The 21,211-nt window shown below is 39.1% G+C and overlaps 1 protein-coding gene across 1 annotated transcript; it reads right to left on the minus strand.

The window, feature by feature from the left end:
- Nucleotides 1-6,573: 6,573 nt before the first annotated feature.
- Nucleotides 6,574-21,202, minus strand: PDCD2 (programmed cell death 2). The gene is made up of 6 exons (XM_001381626.4): nucleotides 20,866-21,202; nucleotides 17,513-17,752; nucleotides 16,513-16,665; nucleotides 11,855-11,958; nucleotides 10,580-10,693; nucleotides 6,574-7,596 (listed from the first exon to the last, which is right to left on the minus strand). The coding sequence occupies exons 1-6, from the start codon at nucleotides 21,200-21,202 to the stop codon at nucleotides 7,438-7,440; spliced, it is 1,107 nt and encodes a 368-aa protein (XP_001381663.1). The 3' UTR covers nucleotides 6,574-7,437.
- Between the last annotated feature and the right edge of the window lie 9 nt (nucleotides 21,203-21,211).

Consider the following 21,211-nt stretch of genomic DNA (forward strand, 5'->3'; position numbering starts at 1 on the left):
CTGACTGCTTAAGCAAATATTTCTTTTGCAACATACCTAACAAATGGTCAGCCAACTCCAACAGCTTGACTATCCATATTAAGAAAACAATTTTGGGTGCTTCCCCACAACCCTATCAAACAGCCACAGTAGTAAGTACCCAAAAGAATAATTTATGAACCTTTCAAGTTCTTCAAATCATCGGCTGTCTGAGCTGGGAAGGGTTAGTGCAGCCTCCTCACATCACAGAGGAGGGAACCTAAGCCTCAGCAGTAAAGGGACCCGCCCAGGTCACAGCTACATGCTAGAAAACAAAGAGCATTTTATATTGTACAACCCTTCATTTGTTCAGTGTGGACATGGGCACTTAGTAAATGCTGACTGAATGGACTAATCAACAGGGACTCTACCAAAGGAGCCTTCTCTGCATGCACTTCAACTCTTGGTCAACAGTAAAGTTTTCCCAAACAGTCTCGTGATAGTGAAGTTCAAGGTTATTCCTGCTCCTTATTGATACCAGGGATTCCTTGATGATAACAAGAAGTAGAGTGGGAGTTAGTACAGCAGGAAATGGATCATGCAATGGAGGAGGGATCTTTGTGTGCGAGTTAGGGCAGCAGACACCATCACCCCTGGGACCCAGATAGATCACACAGGGTGGCCACCCTCCCATCTCAAAGCACAGATCTGCTCTACGTGAATAGTGCCAGTCACACGGGGCAGAGAAAGGGACCCAGTGCACCCTCCTGAAGACAGACCTAACTTCAGGTTTGCAAGCCCCCAGCGCCCAGTTCCTAGGGAAGCTGCTGACCAGGCCCCCTTCTGCCTGATGGGCTTCACTCACTTGGCCTGATGGCACATTGTTTGCTTGCCGTGGTTCACAGCTTAGGCTGGGGCTGGAAGAGGTGGGCACGGACCAGCATGGGCCCAGAAGTTGAGGAAGGGACTGGCTAGTATTTTTGTGGTTTAACATTACTAGGGTAATAGGGAGTATCCTCTCACTTATGCTTTGGTCTGCATCAATTATAGAAGCAAGTTTCCCTGCATGTTCATATTTGTTGTTTGTGGTAGAGGCATGGAGAGAGAGAGAGCTTGTAAGCCAAGATGCAAGAAAACAAGCTGGGGACCTGACCTGGCTGTCAGTCAAGAAGGTTCCAAACAGAATGTTCCCAGGAGTTGGCAGTTGAGGCTGGCTAAGAACCCTAGTAGGGCACGCTTGGTGTTCTAGGGCTCTCTGACCAAGGGAGAAACCTGCTCTGAGATTAGACTGACCGACAGTTTGAGGAAAGCCAGGCTGAAGGAGAGATTTTGAACTTTGTTTCTCTCTGGGGTTAAGCTGAGAGACCTTGCTGGTTCTGTGAAGATTTTAAACAGCTGTTATACTCCATCTTTCTAACTGTCCATTTCTCTGTCTTAGAGTCACAGTTGTGACTGGACTACTTTCTCAAACCCTCAATTCTCCCTCATTTTAGATTAGGGACATCCTCATCCCTCTTACCTCAGTTTCCTATCCTGTTATCCCAGTAAACCCCTTGACTTGAAAAAGGAAGAGAGTATATAGTTTACTCAAGAGGGGGAGGGAAGAAGCCAAAGGCTTCAAGAAGAACTGGGAGGTGAGGGAGGCAGGAAGGAGAGGGTTGGAGAAGGGAGGGAATGAAGGGGGGAGGAAGTTAGAAAGATATACTGATCCATCAGTAGGGATCAATAGGCAAACCCCAGAGCAGTTCCCCTGTGTGGCAGCATCCCTGTACTAGCATCCCTCAGTATCTCTCATTCCTACCTCCATTTACAACCAAGCAGTTTCAGGTCCCTCTAACAGTTCTCCAGTCACAGCCAACCAGAGCAGTCATTTACAAGAAGAAGAAATAATTTCCTCAGTTTACATTTTCTATTTCACATTTCTTACAACATAATATTCTATTAGAGCCCAACGCATTCCTTGACCACAAATTGGTTTAAGGGCTGCCCAAATGATGGGCACCTACTTTGGTTTTAGTTTTTTTGCTACCTCCAAGAACTAAACATTTTGTAATGAGCATGTGGGACCTTTCTGTCGCTGGCCTATATATCCAGTAATGTTTGGTTTTTTTAACCCACACCTTCTTAGTGTTGATTCTAAAAGCTAGGCAATTAGAGTTTAGTGACTTGCCCAGGGTAACACAGGAAGTCTGAACCCAGGGCCTCCTGACTCCAGGCCTGGCACTTTATCCACCCCCAAGGAATATATTCTTTATTCCTTACTACAGGAATCGAGATACATTGGCCAGGAAGTATAGAAGTTAAAGTCTTCCACCCCAACCACATCTTTACTGTCTTTTACCAGACTTCCAATTTCATGGGCAATCCAGAGATTGTTGGCATTTAGTCTGTAACCCCTCCCCCCCCCCTTCCATCATGCACTCAGTAAACCCTTCGTAGGCAACAGACTATAGTTGATCCTAAATCATCACTGAATCTTGGGACCCTTCTGATAACAGCCTCTCTGGTCCTTGCTCTCTTCTCCAAGTTGCACGATTTACAGCTCTAAGCTACAGAGTAGGTCATTCCCCTTCTCTCCTCAGCAACCTGGATCAGTTTTTCTCTCCACATTTGCCCTCCCACAAGAGACTTTGGCATCCGTGCTGACTGTTCCTCAGTTTACTCATTCCCACAGTCTCCACCACCACATGCCACATAGAGAAACGGTCCTAGTCACAAAGGCCCCAGCCATGGTAAAGACTTCCGAAATTCCCGTCTGGCTTTTACGTCTTCTGCCTTCCCTTATGAAACCGTCCTCAATTATCCCAAATAGTCCTTCCCCACAACCTCCTAGTTGTTCTTTGTTCTTACAATCCAAAACCACGTGCAATGTCTTAACACCTGTGGACTTTCCACCTCCATAAAAGGGTCCCACCTCTTTGAGCCTGCTTGATCTGAATGATTCTGCCACATTTTTCGTGTCCTTTCCTTTTATGCTGTTATAGTCACTTGGATATGTTTTCTTGGCTTACTTTGTTCTGGATCAGTTTATGTAGATCCTTCCATGCTTCTCTGTATTTGCACATTCTTTTTTATAGCTCAGCAATGTTCCACAGTTTAATCATTCTCCAATTGATGGGCACCCACTTTGTTCCTAAATCTTTACTACCACAAAAAACTATGCTATAAATGTTTTGACATAAATGATAGGGCCAGTACCAGAGTCAAAGGTTACTCCTTGCATCCTTTTCAGACTGATGCTATAAAAATTACACTGAACAAAGGATGGTAAAAGGCTAAAAGGGCGACAGGAAAAAAAGACAAAAAACTGGGAACTCAACAACCTTATCTTAAAGAATGAGTGGGTCAAAGAACAAATCGTGGAAATAACACATCTATAAATGCTTCCCTCAGAGACTGTCCTACCCTTCCTGATGCCCTCAAGTCTTCAGACACTTCAAACTGAACTCAACATGTCCAAAACTGAACTTTACCCAAAATCACCCCCTACTCTGGACTTTCACATTACTATTGAGGGCAACATCCTCCTCCCAGGCCCCAGATGTACAGCCTAGGTATCATCCTCAACTCCTCTCTCTCACCCACCATATCCAATCCATTGCCAAGGCCTTTTAATTTCACCTTGGAAGCATCTCTTGTATATGTCCCTTTCTTAATATTGCTGCCAACCTGGGTGCAAGCCTTCATCAATTTAGCCAAATGACTTACCAAGTCATATAAGCTGTGTATGTCCGAAACAGAACTTGAACCCAGCTCTTGCTGACTCCAAGGCTAGCTCTGTTCTCTAGGAAAAACATGTTTATTATTTTTTAAGGGAAGATCAAGAGTATTCTTTATCTTCAAGTCCTTCCATAGTGACTGGAAACCTAACTGGCAGTTCATTGGATGAGGTTAAGTCAATTAAAAACCATTCTCTAATTTTAAAAAAATGCTCAAAGGAGACCAAAAGAATTTCAAACTAATAACCCATGAAAGTGTCTTCCAAATGACTAATGAGAAATGAAAATCAAAATAACTTTGAGGTTTCGCCCCAACACCCAGCAAACTGCCAAAAAAGTCCAAAGAAAGTCAGTGGTTTGAGTTGAATAAACAGGAGAGGTACACTCATTTATCATTGGTAGAGCTATGAACTTGGTTTGGTCACTTTAGAAAACAATGGAAAATTAAATAATGTAGCAACTCTTTGATCCAGAGATTGATTGTTCTGTTAAGCAAAAAGCTCAAGGAAGTCATTGATAAAAAGAAAGGCCTCAAATATGCTCAAGTATTTACAGCAGCCCTTTTTTTCAGTAGCTGAGAGCTGTAAACAATGTAGAAGCCCATCAAATACAGAATGGCTAAACCAAGTGGTGCCCTCTGAGAAATGATAGATATGATGTATACAGAGAAGCACGGACTTACATGAGCTGATGACGCAGAGGAGAACCACGAAAAATACAAAGAAATGTCAACCATATAAATGGGAAGAAATCAAAAATAATAAAACAGTGAATGTTGCAGAATAACAATCAGGCCCCAAAGAAATACATTTTCCACCACCTTTGCAGAGGTTTAGAATACATTATATTGCGACATTTTCAATGTACTGTTTTTCTCTTTTCTAAAAAGAATTGCTTTGAAATGGTTTAAAGATTTTTAAAAATGTGAACACGTTTCAAATGTTCATGCAATCACATCAACCATAACTTTGCTACGCGTAGCCTCAATTAAAACATAACTTCAGGAGTTATGATGTAGCTCTCCATTATGGAGATTTCTAAATCTCTATTTTATGATTTTGATAAAATTCCTTGAAAGATTAAATTTAAGTATTTTCCCCCATCCTCCAATTAGTGACCAAAAATAACCATAAACTGATAATACTCTGCTGCCTCATTCTAGTGCAACTGACCCTGGGTTCTTGAAGGCAAGATCAGGTGACCAGTTTGTCCTGGAAAAACAAATGGACTTTTCTATTCTCAGATGAGGGAGGAGTATGGGTCGTTATGTTAAATATTGTTGGGCTTCATTGCTTTTTGCTCAACTTTTAGTTACAAGGGAGGGGCATGAAGGGAGTTGACAGGGTAGACATTTAAAAAAATAAAAGAATCAATCATTTCTTTTAAGGAGGAAAGTAGGGGCAGCTGGGTGGCTCAGCAGATTGAGAGCAAGGCCTGGAGACAGGAAGTCCTGGGTTCAAATCCAAACCCAGACACCTCCTAGCTGTGCAACCTTAGACAAGTCACTTAATCTCCATTGCCAAACCCATACCTCTCTTCTGACCTGGAACTAATACTTAGTATCAATTCTAAAGCAGAAGGTAATGGTTTGTTTTTTTTTTAATTAAAATAAAAGCAGGGAGGCTATCAAAGGAGGAAAGTTCTGGTGAAATTCCATGCCCACAATGGAACAACAGCTTAAATTTAGTACAGCTTTGGCAAAGCTAATAATTTGTCCATCAGACCAAAATAAGTGCTATGGGGCTCACAACCAACAGTGAACTCCTGTGGAGCATTTATAAGAAAAAAAATTACAGGATGACAGGGTATAGGGGAGTGGAGAAAGGATACAGTCAACATCAGAGTTGAAACTTAGCCTGATAAAATTGTTCATTCAATATTACAAAAAAAAGTATTCTTGTTAATAGTGGTTAAAGGAGCAAGTTATAGCAGATATTATTGCCAGCAAGTAAAATTTGGGGCCATAATCTCAATTTATGAGCAATTCCTTACTTAAAGGAAAGAAATCTAGACCTGGATGTACATTGGGGCCATTTTATGTGACCAATACATCCCAAGACCCTTCAAGTAAATTGAAAATCATGAATCCCATTATTTAATAAGTATTTCTCATGTGAACCTGCCTATCACCTTTTTAATAATGCAGATTAAACAGAAGTCAGTGTAAAACAAAGAGAAGCACTGCTCTGCTGCCAGCGTGGCATGTTACAAGCAAAAACTCCAAAGACTGAGGTAGAAGCTAATATTTGGCACAAAACAATGTAATGGCTCACACTAATGCTCCTCAGAGCAAGAATGAGTATACTTAGGCAAGATACTTCAAGATGTCATACTGCTTGAGAAAATGTTGAGGCTTTAGCATATAATTAAAAATTATATTTTACCAATTTTTCTGCCTTTTATTTTTTTCAATCACCAATCACACATACCTGAATTCACATGTCAACTTCTTGTAAATCAAGGTCCTATTGTATTTCAATTTTGATCAGAGACCCTTAAAGGTTCCATAGTTCAGTCACTTCATTTTTTTTTCTTTTAAACCCTTACCTTCCGTCTTGGAATCAACACTGTGTATTGGCTACAAGGCAGAAGAGTGGTAAGGGCTAGGCAATGGGGGACTTGCCCAGGGTCACATAGCTGGGAAGTGTCTGAGGTCAGATTTGAACCTAGGACCTCCTGTCTCTACCAGCTGCCCCCAGGTCACTTCATTTTACAAATGAGAAAAAGGAGGCTTGGAGGGGGCGCTAAGCAACTTGCCCTGTTGCTCAGGCTATGTAATTACCTATGTAATTAGGGTAGAGCCCGGGTTTAAACTTAAGTCCCTCTGACTCCAAATCGAGCACTCCCTACCCCATATGATAATCATGTCTGAGGTTAGATGAGGAAGAAGGCTAAGTTTGGATGTTTTTAAATTCAAGATTTATAATTCTGTTACTTTCAGAGACAGTTTGAGACAATATAGACAGTTAAACACAAATGGACAGGAAATTTCTAAGTTTTAAAAAATAATTAAAAGGAGCAGATGTGATAGGTTTGGTACTCCAGCTGAGCACTGAACTTGGCTCTGAACTTCATGACCGTTAATGCAAGAACTGTTTAGGGAGATGTTTGTCTGAGAGGTACACAGAACAGAAGGAGAAACAAGGGCACAGTAAAAAGAAAAAAGAGACAAGACAGGAAAAAAGATGACAGCAAAGAGGGAACAATAAAACAAAACATGCAGCCTTAAACCTAAGGAATGACGTGATTAGCAGTCTCAGACTCCAATGGGAGCTCATTTGTTCCTGTCACTCCCCAACAGAAACTGGCTGTCACTAACAACTGAGGAGTTCTACTCATTACAAAGATAAAAATATGGCTCTGGATTACCATATCATTTCAGCATACTGAATATATAAAAAACAGTACTAAACTGGCTTGGGTAAAAGATTCTGTTAATTATGAAAATAAAAACCTGCCAAATTAATCTTTGATGAATTGAGACGATTACATGATTAGGAGCTCAGCATAAGTTCTTTGCTAGTCACCATAATAAAATCCTTCCTCCCATGTTTTGGCAGGCACATCAGCATGTGCATTAAACTAAGTGCCCATCACAGTCAGTTTGTCATCAGACAGTGGTGCTGTTGTGATGAGTTTTATCGAGATTATTACAATCATTAGCACATCATCATTATATATACAAGGCCTGAAAATTGTTGAGGTATTCAAAATGTGAAAAGTATCACAAAACCAAACTAGAGATTTGTCTTTCATGATTTTAAGTTGTATCTGTGAAGTCCTGCTTCCAGATAAACTCTTCTGTGTACTTGGAGCCCAAGCTGCAACTTTCCACACAGGTAAATACAGCCAGAGTCCCCCAGTCAATGCTTCTGCCCAGTCTGTCAGCCTTCAGGTAATTTAGAAGCTGTGGCATAACCTGAGGAAAGACAACACAGAATTGGAGAGCAATATACCCTTGTTCTTGTTTAGATTAAAGCTAATTATAACAAGCTTGTTTTTTTATCACTTTCCCCTTAAATCATTTAAGTATTTAAGAAAGATCATAGTTATTATGCATCTACATTTTCAGACAATTCCCTGGTCCCCTCAATGGTTCAACGTTGATGTGACCTTCTGCTTAACACACATACATGACTGTTTGTCAGAAAGGAGCAGCCAAGTATGTAGGTGCAAATCTCATTTCAAAATCTATAGGTCCTAGAAATATCATCTATCCTTGCTGATTTTATGAAAATAGTACTGATATTTATGTTGAATAAAAGTATTACTCCAACTAATTGGTCAAAATATACAAATAAGCAGTTTTCTACAGAAGAAATTTAAACTACCAACAGCCATGTAAAAGGATACAAAGAAATGCAAATTAAAACAACTCTGAGGTTCCAAATCACACCTAGTAGATTAGCAAAGCTGACAAGAAAGTGACAAATAGATGGGGATGTTATGGGAAAATGGGTAAATTGATGCATTGTTGATAAAGCTGTGAATTAGCCCAGTCATACTGTAAAAAAAAATTTGGAACTATAACCAAAGTTACTAAATCTTGCATACTCTGATTCAGTGATACTACTACTAGGACTAAAAACCAAAGAGATCAAAAAAGAGAAAAAGGATGCATATGAACACAAATAGTAATAGCAGCTTTTTGTGGAAGCCCAGAACAAGAAATTTAGAGAGATACCCATTATTTGGGGAATAGCCAAATAAATTGTGACATATACAGGTAAGAAACTAAAGATGAAAACCAGAGAAACATGAAGACATATACAAACTAAGAAGACTCAAGTAAGGAAGACCAAGACCACTATTTATACAATAATAAAAATTTAAAGAAAAGCTACTTTGAAAGATTTAGGAACTCTGAACAACACAATGACCAAACACAATTTTAGAGGACTCATAAAGAAACATGCCATCCATACCTCCTGCCTCAAGGTAGAGAACAAGTCATATTTTTAAAAACTTGGCCATTGAGAAAATGAGTTTTGTCACAAAGGTTTTTAACCTCTCTACCTCTCTTCTCCTTGAGGGTGAAGATATGGGAAAAATAAAAAATAAAATTTTGGTCATTTAAATTTTTTACCTTTTTTATGTGAAAAAATTATAAATTAAGGCATTTTAATGATAGTCTAATGTTAAAAAAGAGTAATACTAATAACATCGAGTATGGAAACTACACCCTATTGATTTGAGAAAAGAATAAAAAGGTAGAATGGTGGCAATGAAGTTTTATTTTAAGTTTATTTCTGTAATAGATCACATACTGGTTGATCTGAAAATCAACCTATAAAAAAATCTATAAAATTCCAAATTGTAATTCTTTTTTTTTTTGACCCTTACCTTCTGTCTTGGAGTCAATACTGTGTACTGGCTCCAAGGCAGAAGAGTGGTAAGGGCTAGGCAATGGGGGTCAAGTGACTTGCCCAGGGTCACACAGCTGGGAAGTGTCTGAGGCCATATTTGAACCTAGGACCTCCCATCTCTAGGCCTGGCTCTCAATTCACTGAGCTACCCAGCTGTCCCCCCAAATTGTAATTCTAAAGTAACACACTAGGGGACATACTTCAACTGGATAAAATATCAAGTGCTTTAAAAATGAGTTTCAAGTAGATTTATGGATTAAGTAAAATCTCTACCTAAAAATCTTTTGACAAAAATACATAAAATATTATGTGAAAATAGCTCCTATTTACCATCTAATAACAAACTCTGTTTTCAAGGAACTTATACTAAATACATTTAGATTTAAATGAGATTAGTCCATATGATAAGTAACTATCCTTTAGATTTTTAAAAATCTATTTCTTTTCCTCCCAATTCCCCCTACTATGAAAAAAAAAAAAAACCCAACCCCAAATATTTCAACTACTCATAGCCAAACAAAACTTTTGCATTGGCCATATAGTGTGTGGCATGTTTTCTCATGGGTTCTTTGGAATCATGGTGGATAAATGTGTTTCTTAAAAGTCCTGAGTCTATCAAAAGTATGTCTTTCCAATACATATTTTTTTAACCCTTATCTTCCGTCTTAGAATCAATACTGTGTATTGGTTCCAAGGTAAAAGACCTAGGCAATGGAAGTTAAGTGACTTGTCCAAGTTTATACAGTGTCTGAGGCCAGATCTAAATCTAGCACCTCCTATCTATCTCTGGACTTGGCTTTCAATCTACTGAGCCACCTAGCTGCCCCTCAAACTGACAGACTTTTAAAACATTATTACTCACTTCCCAGCTGTGTGACCCTGGGCAAGTCACTTAACCCCCATTTCCTAGCCCTTACCACTCTTCTGCCTTGGAGCCAATACACGTGCAAGATGGAAGGTAAGGGTTTAAAAAACAAACAAACACATTATTACTATCACTAATTTGTGAAGAATCTTCCTGTCATTTATAGACCTCCACATCATGGGTCTTACATATGCTCACTTCACTCTGAATCAATTCACATAAATCTTTCCAGTTTTTTCTGAAACCTTCCCTTTCATCCACATTCCAACACAACAGAGTATGCTATTACATTCATATACCAAAGCTGATTCAGCCATTTCCCAATGAATGAGAATTCCCTGTTTCTAGTTCCTTGCCACCACAAAAAAAGGTTATTATAAATATTTTTGCACATATGGGTCCTCTTGCTTAAAAAGGGACCCTGTTTATAGCTAACTGCTATAAGAGCAAACACTCTTTATAATCTGAAAGACCCATGGGCTCATCACTGAGTAATCCCCCTGATCCACACCACCTTTCCCCAATGTTTTCTCATTCCCTATAATTCATGTTCAAGTCTTTTCATAAATGTTTCACAGAGGATTAATTCCTTTTATGTGGTGGGGTAAAAGTTAACATTCAGAAAAGAGACTCATTTTTCCTATGGTCATCCCTTATTTCAGAACTCATACCTGGAATTCAAATATCCTCCTGGCACCACATGGGCAATTTGGAATATCTTGTTCTTGAGGAATATTTTCACCAGAAATCCAGATGGGGTCAATACCTCTGCCATATCTAAGAATCTGAAATCAAATAGGAAATTTCTAAAGTTACTAATACAACATCTCTTACAAATTACATCTTACAAAGAGTTATGAGAAAATAAGGTTTTTCATCAATTACAGGGTTTTACAGATAGCTCCTCAGAGCTTAGGAAAGCTCCCCTACAGATGGCAGAAATATCTACCTAAAATAGTCTGATGTCGTGTTTTATAACATTTCTTGCAAAATGCCCTTGTTAATACACACTAGTAATGCTTTCTTTCAAAACATATGCTCTTAATATGAATCCACTCAGTTCATCAGTAAAGAAAATATGATCAAAAGAGAAAGCTCTCCAAACTCTTCGAAGCCTATTCTACTTAAAAACAAACCTTGCATTCCACTTAGTGCAGCTGGTGGTGCAGTGACAATGAAGGTAGACTAGCTATAGTATAAATCTTGCCACTGCCACAGCAGAAGGCATCTGCAAGGCAGCTGTCTAGTCTTTAGCATCCTCTATTTAAGGTATATGTTTATGTTTGGTCAGATAAAAACTAAACAAGTGTCAAAAGAGGCATTCAATGGATCAAGATAAAATTAAAGGTAAAACCCATTAATAAATCAACTCTTCTGAATAGCCACTGTTCTGCTCTCAAATCACTACACAGCTAGAAATCACACTCTTCTTTCACAGAATCCAAAGAACAGAGATTAGTGTGGTAAACCCTTCATAAAAAGAATGCTCTGAACTTCCTTCCACTTATACTTTTCCTCTCTTCTCTTCAAACTGCTGCTTAGGTTTCATTATATTTTAGAGATAGGACTTACAAACTGAAATATACTTTTTTTCACAGGTAGCTGGCATGTTTAAAGTGAAAAGAAGTGAGGCAAACTGTAGAGTACAGAGACCCATGAGTGACAAAGCAAAAAAGGAGAATTCAATTATCTTCTTCCTTCCAAAAAGACAAACTGCATAGATCCCATCAAACAATGATGGTCAGGTATCATAAAAAGAAAAATGTTTTATCATAATTATAAATCATGAAGAATTATTAAAACCATATTATCAAAGCATTGTTTTTATAGGCTGCCCATCAAGGTACAGGCCTTGTAAAAATATTTGTTGTGGTGGATTTTACCTTCTATAAGTACTGAAAACAAAATATTTTTCTAAAGTAAATAATACAATTTGTCTACTTTACCTGCTCTGGCTCAAGGGCTATTTGAGTTTTAAATTTCTGGAAGATTTCATCTTCCTTAGATTCATGCTTTGCCATTGAATCTAATTCTGCTTCAAGTGCTTCATCTGAAAGAGGCAAACAAATACTATAAACAAATTTTAATGGGAGCAGATAAACAACAATAAAACCCATTTATATAGCACTTCATAGTTCACAGAACTTTTTTAACAAGTATAAGATCCTAGTGCTGGTATTATTCCATTTTACAGATTAGGGCACTGAGGATCAGAGATATTTATAACTTATCAGGGAGTCCTTCCTACTATATCATAGTAAGTGTATTCAAAGTAGCGTTCATGCTAAGCAAGTTATAGTATATGACTGTGATGGAATACGACTGTGCTATAAGAAATGACAGGCAAGATGATTTTGGAAAAAAAATAAGATTTATATGAACTGATACTAAGTGAAGTGAGCAGAACCAAAAGAACATTGTACATGTAACCGCAATATTTTTTGATGAATAACTTGTGAATGACCTACTTATTCTCAGCAATGCAATAATTCAAAATAATCCCAGAGACTCATGTTGAAAAATGCCTTCTGCCCTCCAATGAAGAACTCATTGAGTCTAAACAGACTGGAACACACTATATTTCACTTTCTAACTTCTTTTTTTGTCTTTCAATCAGTTTGAGATTTCTTCCACAAAATGACTAATATGGAAAAATGTTTTATGTGACTGCACATATAAAATCTGTATCAGATTGCTTACTGCTTATGGGAAGCTAGGAAGAAGGGAGAGAATTTGGAACTCAAAATTTAATCAAAAAAAGTTTTCATATGTGATTGGAAGTAAATAAAATATATTTTTTAAAAAAAGGTTCAGCTGAGACAGCTAGGAGGCTCAGTGATTTGAGAGCCAAGCTTAAGAGATGGGAGGCCCTGTGTTCAAATCTGGCCTCAGACACTTCCTATCTGTGTAACCCTGGGCAAGTCACTTAACCCCCACTGCCTAACCCTTACTGCTCTTCTGCCTCTGAACCAATAAACAGTATTAACTCTATGAAGGATGGTATGGGTTAAAAAAAAAAAAGGTTCCACAAAATAGCATTCATATACACGTCTTTTTCTCTCTTTTTTTAAGATAATATTTTTTGTTTTTACATCTCTTTCATTTCTAAATAATTTAAGTGAGGCAAATAGATGGTACAATATATAGGCTATCCATGAAGTTAGTATGTGAGAATTGAGTATGCTATTCTCAGAAAGAAAATTCAGCTTAAACAGCCAGTTTGCTACCTTTTGTTGATTGAGGACTCTGAGACAAGCTTTGGAGGGAGACCGATGAAGGCCAGAGAGGGAAATAAACAGCTTGGCTGTTCCCCTTACCTCACCTGAACTGGGCTGAAAGCACAGGTATTTTGGACTGTAGATCAAGGCCTGACAGGGAGCAAGGAGGAGCCTTGTGTAGATATTGCCTGTTACTGCCTAGTCAGTCAGCACTTGAGCACATCTTAGCCCATCACTGAAGTGCCCTCTTTTATGAAGGGAATAAAATAACTGCCTCTTTTTACTCCTACCTTCTGATTCCAGGTTTTATGACTTGGGTGAATGGGGCACAGGTGCTCATTTTTGAGGGAGGTACTTGGCATCATTTTTTACCTCACACATTAGGAAGATGTATGTTCAAATCAAATATAACTGTGTGACCTTGAGTAAGTCACTTAACTTGTGTCCGCCTCAGTTTCTTCACCTGTAAACTGAGGAATATAGTAGTATCTACCTCCTAGGGTTTGTGGAGGATCAAATGAGATCTCTGAACACTATCAAACACATAGCAAACATTTAATAAATGCTTTCTTCCTTTCATCACAAATTTCTTTTCATTTAATCATTCATTCAACCATTCTTCCCTCTCCTCTACCCAGCAAGAACAAGAGAGAGGGGGGGGGGGGGAGGGAGAGAGGGAGGGAGACAGAAAAAGACAGAGAGAGACAGACAGACAGAGAGACAGACAGAGAGACAGACAGAGAGAAGAGAGAGAGAGAGAGAGAGAGAGAGAGAGAGAGAGAGAGAGAGAGAGAGAGAGAGAGAGAGAGAGAGAGAGAGAGCAAAAAGGACTCTGGAAAACTAACTAATACATCAATTAAGTCTAATAGGACATACAATGTTCTGTACTCAAAATCCCCCACCACTGCAGAGAGGTGTCCTTCACTTATTTTAAATGTTAAAAATGAAAGGTCGGCTCTTTCCACTGCTTTCCTCAGGATTCAAATCATATCGATGCTTCAAATTCTATCTCCTCCATTAAGCTATCCCTATTTCCTTATCCTACAGGGTCATGATTAGATTGTAAATAGAGCAGTGCAATATAACAGTTAATTGTTCTATTTCTTTGTGTTAATGTCATCTCCCCAAGTAGACCTGCTCCTCTAGGGTTTTCTCTTCATTTATTTGTCCATTCCATGTCCATTCATTTATCCAACAAATAATGAATACTCTCTACATTGAGCCTCTTGTACCAGACAACAGATGGGAGGTATGACAATGCATATAGACAATATCTAGCCAGAGTTTATAGTCTCATGTAAGAAATTCTAATAGTATTTAACATTTCCGAAGCACTTTAAAGTTTACAAAACATCCTACAGACATGGTATCATTTGAGACCCTATAAGGTAGTTGCTATTAATATCTCCATTTTACAGAGGAGGAAACTGAGACAAGTTGCCCAGACAAGATCTGGGCACAAATAATCATAATAGAAGATGAGGGCCAGATAGAGTCTGTAAGTCCCAAAGAAGATAGCCTTCTCTCTGGAGGAATCAGAGAAATAACAGTGAGCTGGGGGCTTGTGGGACTGATGAATGATGACAGGTAGGGAAGGCAATATGGAGACTTAACAGGCACTTTAGAGAGAGGCAATGTCACAAGGAGAAGCTTAGAAGAAGACAAGAAAAAGATGAGTTCAGGAAAATTGAGAAGTCATCTAAAGCATAAGGTTCACCCAGGGTAGCAGTGATAAAGTTTAAAATGGAAGGTGGAGCCAGTTTGTGAGAAGTCTTGAACAACAACGCAAAGAAACCAAGACTTTTTGGCAGACAAGAGAACTTGAAAACTAAAGATTTTCAGGCAAAAGGCAAGATCAGAGCTGCCTTAAATAATAACTACTAGCACTTATACAGTGTTTTAAAGTTTTACAAAGTGCTTTATAGAAGTCATCTCATTTGATCTTCACCACAAGCCTGCAAGGTGGGTGTTATTATCAACATTTTATGGCTGAGGAAACAAAGGCAGACAGAAATTAAGTAACTGGTCCAAGTCATACAGCAAGTATCTGAGCCTGGATCAGAATTCTAATTTTCCTGACTCCCAGCCCAGCACTCTATACACTAAACCATCTACCTGGAATTGGGTCCAAAAGGAATTGGAACAAGAAAAAGATCTGGCAAACTACTATAATAACCCAACCTTGAGCTATGGCAATGCAGTGAGAAAGCAGAGTTAGCAGATACAGCCTATTTGTACATGTAATCGGACTGTGAAAGGATGAAAGGATTATGGAATAGGAGCAAGGTTAAATAAGATTTCCCCTCTCAGACAGAGGGGTATATTTGTATACCTAGGGCAAGAAGTCAATGACTTCCCAATAGATAAGAGTAATTAAAGAACATGAAATCAATTGATTTGTTTTGCTTTAAATCCTTCTGTTCTGTTTTAGAATCAATACTATGTATTAGTTCCAAAGCAGAAGAGTGGTAAGGGCTAAGCAATAGGGGTTAAGTGACTTGCCCAGGATCACACAGCTAGGAAGTGTCTGAAGCCACATTTGAACCCAGGACCTCCCATTTCTAGGCCTGGCTCTCAGTCCACTGAGCCACCCAACTACCCCATGAAATCAGTTTTTAAATGAAAAAAATGGAAACTACCCACAATCATATGAAAGAATACTCTGAAACAAACCAAGGAGGGGGCAGTTAGGTAGCACAACGAATAGGGCACCAGGCCTGGAATTGGGAGGATATGAGTTTAAATCTGCCCCTGAACACTTCCTAACTTCATAATCTTGGGCAAATCATTTAACTCCAATTGCCTGACCCTTGCTGCTTTTCTGTTTTAAGACAGAAGGGGTTGAAAAAAACTGAATGACTCTTCACATCCATCAAATTAGGAAAGATGACAGAAAATGAAACTGATTAATAATGGAGGGCATTTAAGAAGACAAGCCCACTAATCCTCCTATTGTAACTGTAAATTAGTCCATGCTGGCTAGGACACTGAGAATTCAAATGATCTCCTTAGGGTCACACAGCCAATATATGCCAGAAGCAGAACTTGAACCCACTATCCATTATCTACTGCAGTATAAGTGAGAAAAGCAGAGTGAGCTGATATATTTGTACATGTAACCTATGAAAGGAAGAAAATATTATGGAAAGAGAGCAAGGTTAAATAAAATTTTCCTTCCAAGACAGGAGGACATATTTATATACCCAGGACTACACTGCCTGTTTTCATCTTATTACATAATGGAATGAAAATGGAAAATTTGCAGGTTAGTCTTCTTTTTCCTCTACTTACAGCTTACACATCTGTCTAGCTAATAAAGTAATTATTTTTGCAACAATGATCTATTTATCTGTGAATGAACTGTCTTCTTAAAATTTACTTCTTACCCATGCTGCCTATGAGTTCTGAATTGTCACACTTTCCCAGGCCTTCAGGAGTGCAATCAGGAATATTGTCCGGCTCCATCTCTTCTGTTTCTATTACAATTTCATATTCCGGAAAAAGGAACTTGTGGTCTGGGATTTCAGACCATAAATTATCTAAAAGAATATATCTGCATTAATTACCATGTAAAGTCACAGATAATCACTCAAGGATGACCAAAAAAAAAAAGACTTTGTGGACTTCTTACAAGTCCACAATCTATTTACTATAGCCCTTCAAATAAAATTAGTTGTTGGGTTCAGGAATAATGGATGCAGAGGAAAAGTTTAGAGGGAAGGGATGTAGCAAAACTGTATCTGACTCTCTTCAAACCTCTGACCTATACCAGATTCCTGGGATTTCAAAGAAACCTACATATTTTTAAACATCAAAATTTTTAATGAATATTAACAGAAATTTTAACACATGCTTTTTGATAACTCACTTATGTTATATATTTCAAATGATAATATTCATCCATAAAGTACATAATCTCTAAGAAGATAGCAAATCATATCATATTATGATAAACTTCATAGAAAGTAATCACTTCAGCTTAAACAATTAAAGTGTCACTTAACAGGAGAGTGTACCCTCTTCTCTTCTTTGCCAAAGGAGAGGACCATGGGTGTAGAATACTGAACATGTCAGAATTTTCAACATTTTGGCTAGTTTTATATAGCTTTTTTCTCACTTCCTCTTTTAAAATTCTTTATCATAAGAGATGACTCTCGGAGGGAGATAGGGAGTAGGATACAATGCAAAATGTAGGTGATATAAAAACAAAATATATCAATAAAATTTGATTTAAAAAATTCAAGTAGTACACCCCAGCAGTTCATCTCTTTAAAGTAGTATCATATTTTTTTTTTACATCTCTATTAAAGACTCAGAACCACAAAAAAGGACAGGGAGCTGAAAGAAAATTATTTGGAAAATAATTTTTTAAAGTATTTAACTTACCTGATGTACAAGATTGCTTATGTCCCAATTTCCAATCCAGAGTCTGATGATCCTTACTACAATAATGAGCCTTATGACACTTGGAACAAACTTTGGGACCCAAACAGCCACAAACCCTACAGAGATGAACACCAGACTGAAGCTGTACACTTGGAGAATCGTTTATTTCATCTGGTGGCTCATCAGATGGTGGCTCATAAGAGTAATGGTCATTTTTCCTGGGTAGCTGATTCCTAAAAACTAGAAAAGTAGAATGAAAAGAGTCAAAATGTAGCCATAAAAATACTATGCCCCTAAAAGGTGGGTTCTCTAAATTATATCAAAGGAAAAATCATAGGAAGCTGATAATCAGGGTAAAAACGCCTTAAATGCTTCTGGAGTTGTTCATAATGCCAAAGATATCTGTCAGTTACCAAGTGCCACAAATAGAGTTAGGCTATTCATATAATACAGGCTCTTGCCTCCAGTTTAGCCTCCAGATAATGGGAAACGTCACCCTACTGTGCACATCCTTTTTTAGATGAGTTTTCCATTTTATTTGCTTTTTTATTAGACTGAATTAATTTGATCCAAATGTTTTCATGGAAATACTACATACTAGGCAACATTTTAGAAATATGCTGGTGGGGAGATTTCTGCTTAAGCAAAGGTTGGACAAGAGGATCTTTGAGGTCTCTTTCCTACTCCACGATTCTGTAATTCCATAAAATGCCATATAGAGGGAAAAGTGGCAACTTTTTTTTAATGGAGTAAATTTTAGCTCAACTTAATAAATAACTTATCTATCAGTCTGAACGAATAAACTGAACTAATAAAATGGAAGAAAATACCTCAAAGAAGCATGACATACCAGAAACTGCACTACACTTAAGTGTCAGGAGGTACCTGCGTCTTTTCTAGCTTTGAGAACATGAATATGGCACAAAAATCACAATAAAAGTTGGGAAAGACATACAAAAATCCTTCTTAAATCCCCATCCTCCCTGACCTCAGTGAAGTATTCGAAGTTGCTGACCATTCCTGTCTTCTGGCTCTCTCTTTCCTGGTTCTCTTCCCACCTCTCTCACTGATTCTCCAGAGACATCATTCATACCCCACTCTTTATGTGTGCCCCAGGGTTCTGTCCTGCATCCATATGCCTACTGGACAGCTCTACCTCTATGTTCCACAGACAGGGGAAACTTTGCCTGTTCAAAACACAACTTTCACCCTAACCTCATCTTCCCTCCTAACTTCATGCCTGACATCAAGGACTTCTCCGTCCTTCCAGTATACAAATTCACAACCTAGGAGTCAACCTCCACTGTTCTCTTGAACACACTCCACATATCTGTACAGTGGCCAAGTCTTGCGAATCTCACCTCTCTCATCTGTCTCATTCTCTCTACTGAAGTCACAACCGTCCTATTTTAGGACCTCATCAACTCTTACCTGAATTATTGTAAAAGACTGGTCTCCTTGCCCTCAACGTTTCCCCTCTACAATCCATCTTCCACATAGCTGCCAAATTGATATTTCTAAAGTATAGGTCTGACCATGCCACTCCCTTGTTCTGGAGGCTTGCGTAGATCCCCACTGCTAGTAACCAGATAATATCTTCTGTTTGGAATTTAAAACCCTTCATAACCTGGCACCAGCTTCTTTCCAAGTTGATCACACATCAGACCACATGACTTTTACATTGCAATCAAACTGCCTAATATGCTATTCCCCAAAGATGAAATCTCCACACCTTTACACACACACACCCCCATGCTCTCCCTCCTGACCTCCAGCTCTTGTAAGTCCAGACTCCATTAAAGGGTCAAGTTAAACGCTCTTTCTTCAGATTTCCCTCACCCCTCATTCCTTGCCCCAAGTTGTTAGTGCTCCCTCATTACTTTTTCTTTACTTCTTGGATACTTTGTATCTAAACCTAAACCTGCTTCTCGCTGCACATTGTACCCACTGTTTGGAGATCTCCACTCTGAACAACAAGCCATGGATTTGAAACAGACAATGATTTAATCCTTCCTTCATCCTGGGCAAAGCACTTAATCTCTCTCTTTACAATATAATTCAATTCAATAAAACAAAAATACAATTCTCAAATCTTTAAAATTGGGAGATAAATAGTACCTACTTCTTAGGTTTGTTATAAGGTTCAAATGAAATAATATTTCTAAGGTGCTTTATAAACCTCAAAGCACTACATAAATATGATTTGTTAGTATTATCATCACTATTATTGTTACTGGGGCCAAACAAAACAAATACAATCCCTCTCTCAAGTTAGTCTTTTAAAAGGCTACTTCTGAAATGCTCAAAAAAAGAGGTAACATGTCATACACACACTAATAATAAAGGAGGAACCTCATAAGGCTTATATAGATAGCACTCACTACTTACAAGAGTTTTTACAATTATTACCTCATTTGATCCTCACAGCAACCCTGAGGGGGTGGGTACTATTATCCATCCCCATTTTGCAGATGAGAAAACAGGCAAATCGACTGCTAAGTGATTTCCCCAGTGTTACATGGCTAGTAAGTGTCAAATTTGAACTCAGGTCTTCCAGACTCCAGGCCTAGTGCCCTACACTTACAGTACCACCATCGGGTGGTAATCCTGTCTGTCAGTTACAGTGTCAGTGATATCTCACTTCATTTCTCTGAACCACTTTTTTTTTTACTTTTAAAGTGGAGCTAATAACTGTAGCATGTACTTCTGTGCTGAATGCATACATATAAGGCTATTTTTTTTTAAGAGCCAAAATCCAAGGCGGGGAGGGGAAGATTGGAGGGAAATCTTTTAAAAAGGAGCAAGAAAATAATCGTAGGAAGGGGAAAGGGATAGGAAAGAAAGCAGGGACGACTAGGAAGTAGCTGCAATCCTGCATTTTCTAAAGCACTTCACCCGCAAAACACATACACGCGAGGAAGGACTTTTTCTCTGCTCCCCTATTTTCCGATAACTTCCTTCCCTCTGGACAGGTGGTAGCTCCCTCCTAGAGTCAGGAAGGCAGAGTTCAAATCTGGCATCAGACACTTACTAGCTGAGTGATCCTGGGCAAGTCTTTTAACTTTTCTGCCTCGGTTTCCTCACCTGTAAAATGGGAATAATAATGACACCTACCTCCCAGAGTTGTGGTGAAAGCGTTATGAGGTAATAATCATAAGCCATGAGGCGTTACATAAACGCTTCTTTTCTTCCCCTTCCCTCACTCCTTGGATCTTCTCGGGCAAAACCAAAGAAGGCTCAGCTTTCTGCAGACACAATTAGAAAAGATCGGTCGACTCGACCACGCTAGGCCTTGGCCTTCCCTGTTGGGTGGAGGAGGCGGCGGAGACTGGGGAGAACGAACAGGTCCTGACCTCGGAGCGCGGCGCAGCACGGAGGCTCCCGACAACAGAAGACGAAAAGGTCGCGGTGGAAAGCGTCGTCGCGCCCCGGGAGAGGCGCGTACAACTGCAGCAGAAAGGCGAGCGGGCGGTGGCATAACGGGCAGGCGAGCTCCGCTGGGCCAGGCAGGTCACACTCGGAGAGCCACGCAGGCCGTCCTCCAACCTTGCTGGGAAACTGCTCGCTTCGCAGGCGCCAACCCGGCGCTTCGACCGCGAAACCCAACTCCACAGCCGGGGCCGGGGCCAGGGCCTGGGCTGGGGTCTGGGCGAGGGTCGAATCCAGAGCCGGAGTCTCCACTGATGCCATGACAATGCT

The sequence above is a fragment of the Monodelphis domestica genome, chromosome 2, assembly GCF_027887165.1.
Source record: "Monodelphis domestica isolate mMonDom1 chromosome 2, mMonDom1.pri, whole genome shotgun sequence".
NCBI classification, from domain to species: Eukaryota; Metazoa; Chordata; class Mammalia; order Didelphimorphia; family Didelphidae; genus Monodelphis; species Monodelphis domestica.

Bases quoted from the DNA above. Each gene is read 5' to 3' on its own strand.
- PDCD2 (XM_001381626.4), bottom strand. From the start codon at position 21,202: ATGGCATCAGTGGAGACTCCGGCTCTGGATTCGACCCTCGCCCAGACC. The intron at 16,666-17,512 runs GTAAGTTAAATA...ATATTCTTTTAG, and splicing joins TAAGCAATCTTGTACATCAG to ATAATTTATGGTCTGAAATC. The intron at 11,959-16,512 runs GTAAGAAGTAAA...TGCCTCTTTCAG, and splicing joins AGAACTCATAGGCAGCATGG to ATGAAGCACTTGAAGCAGAA.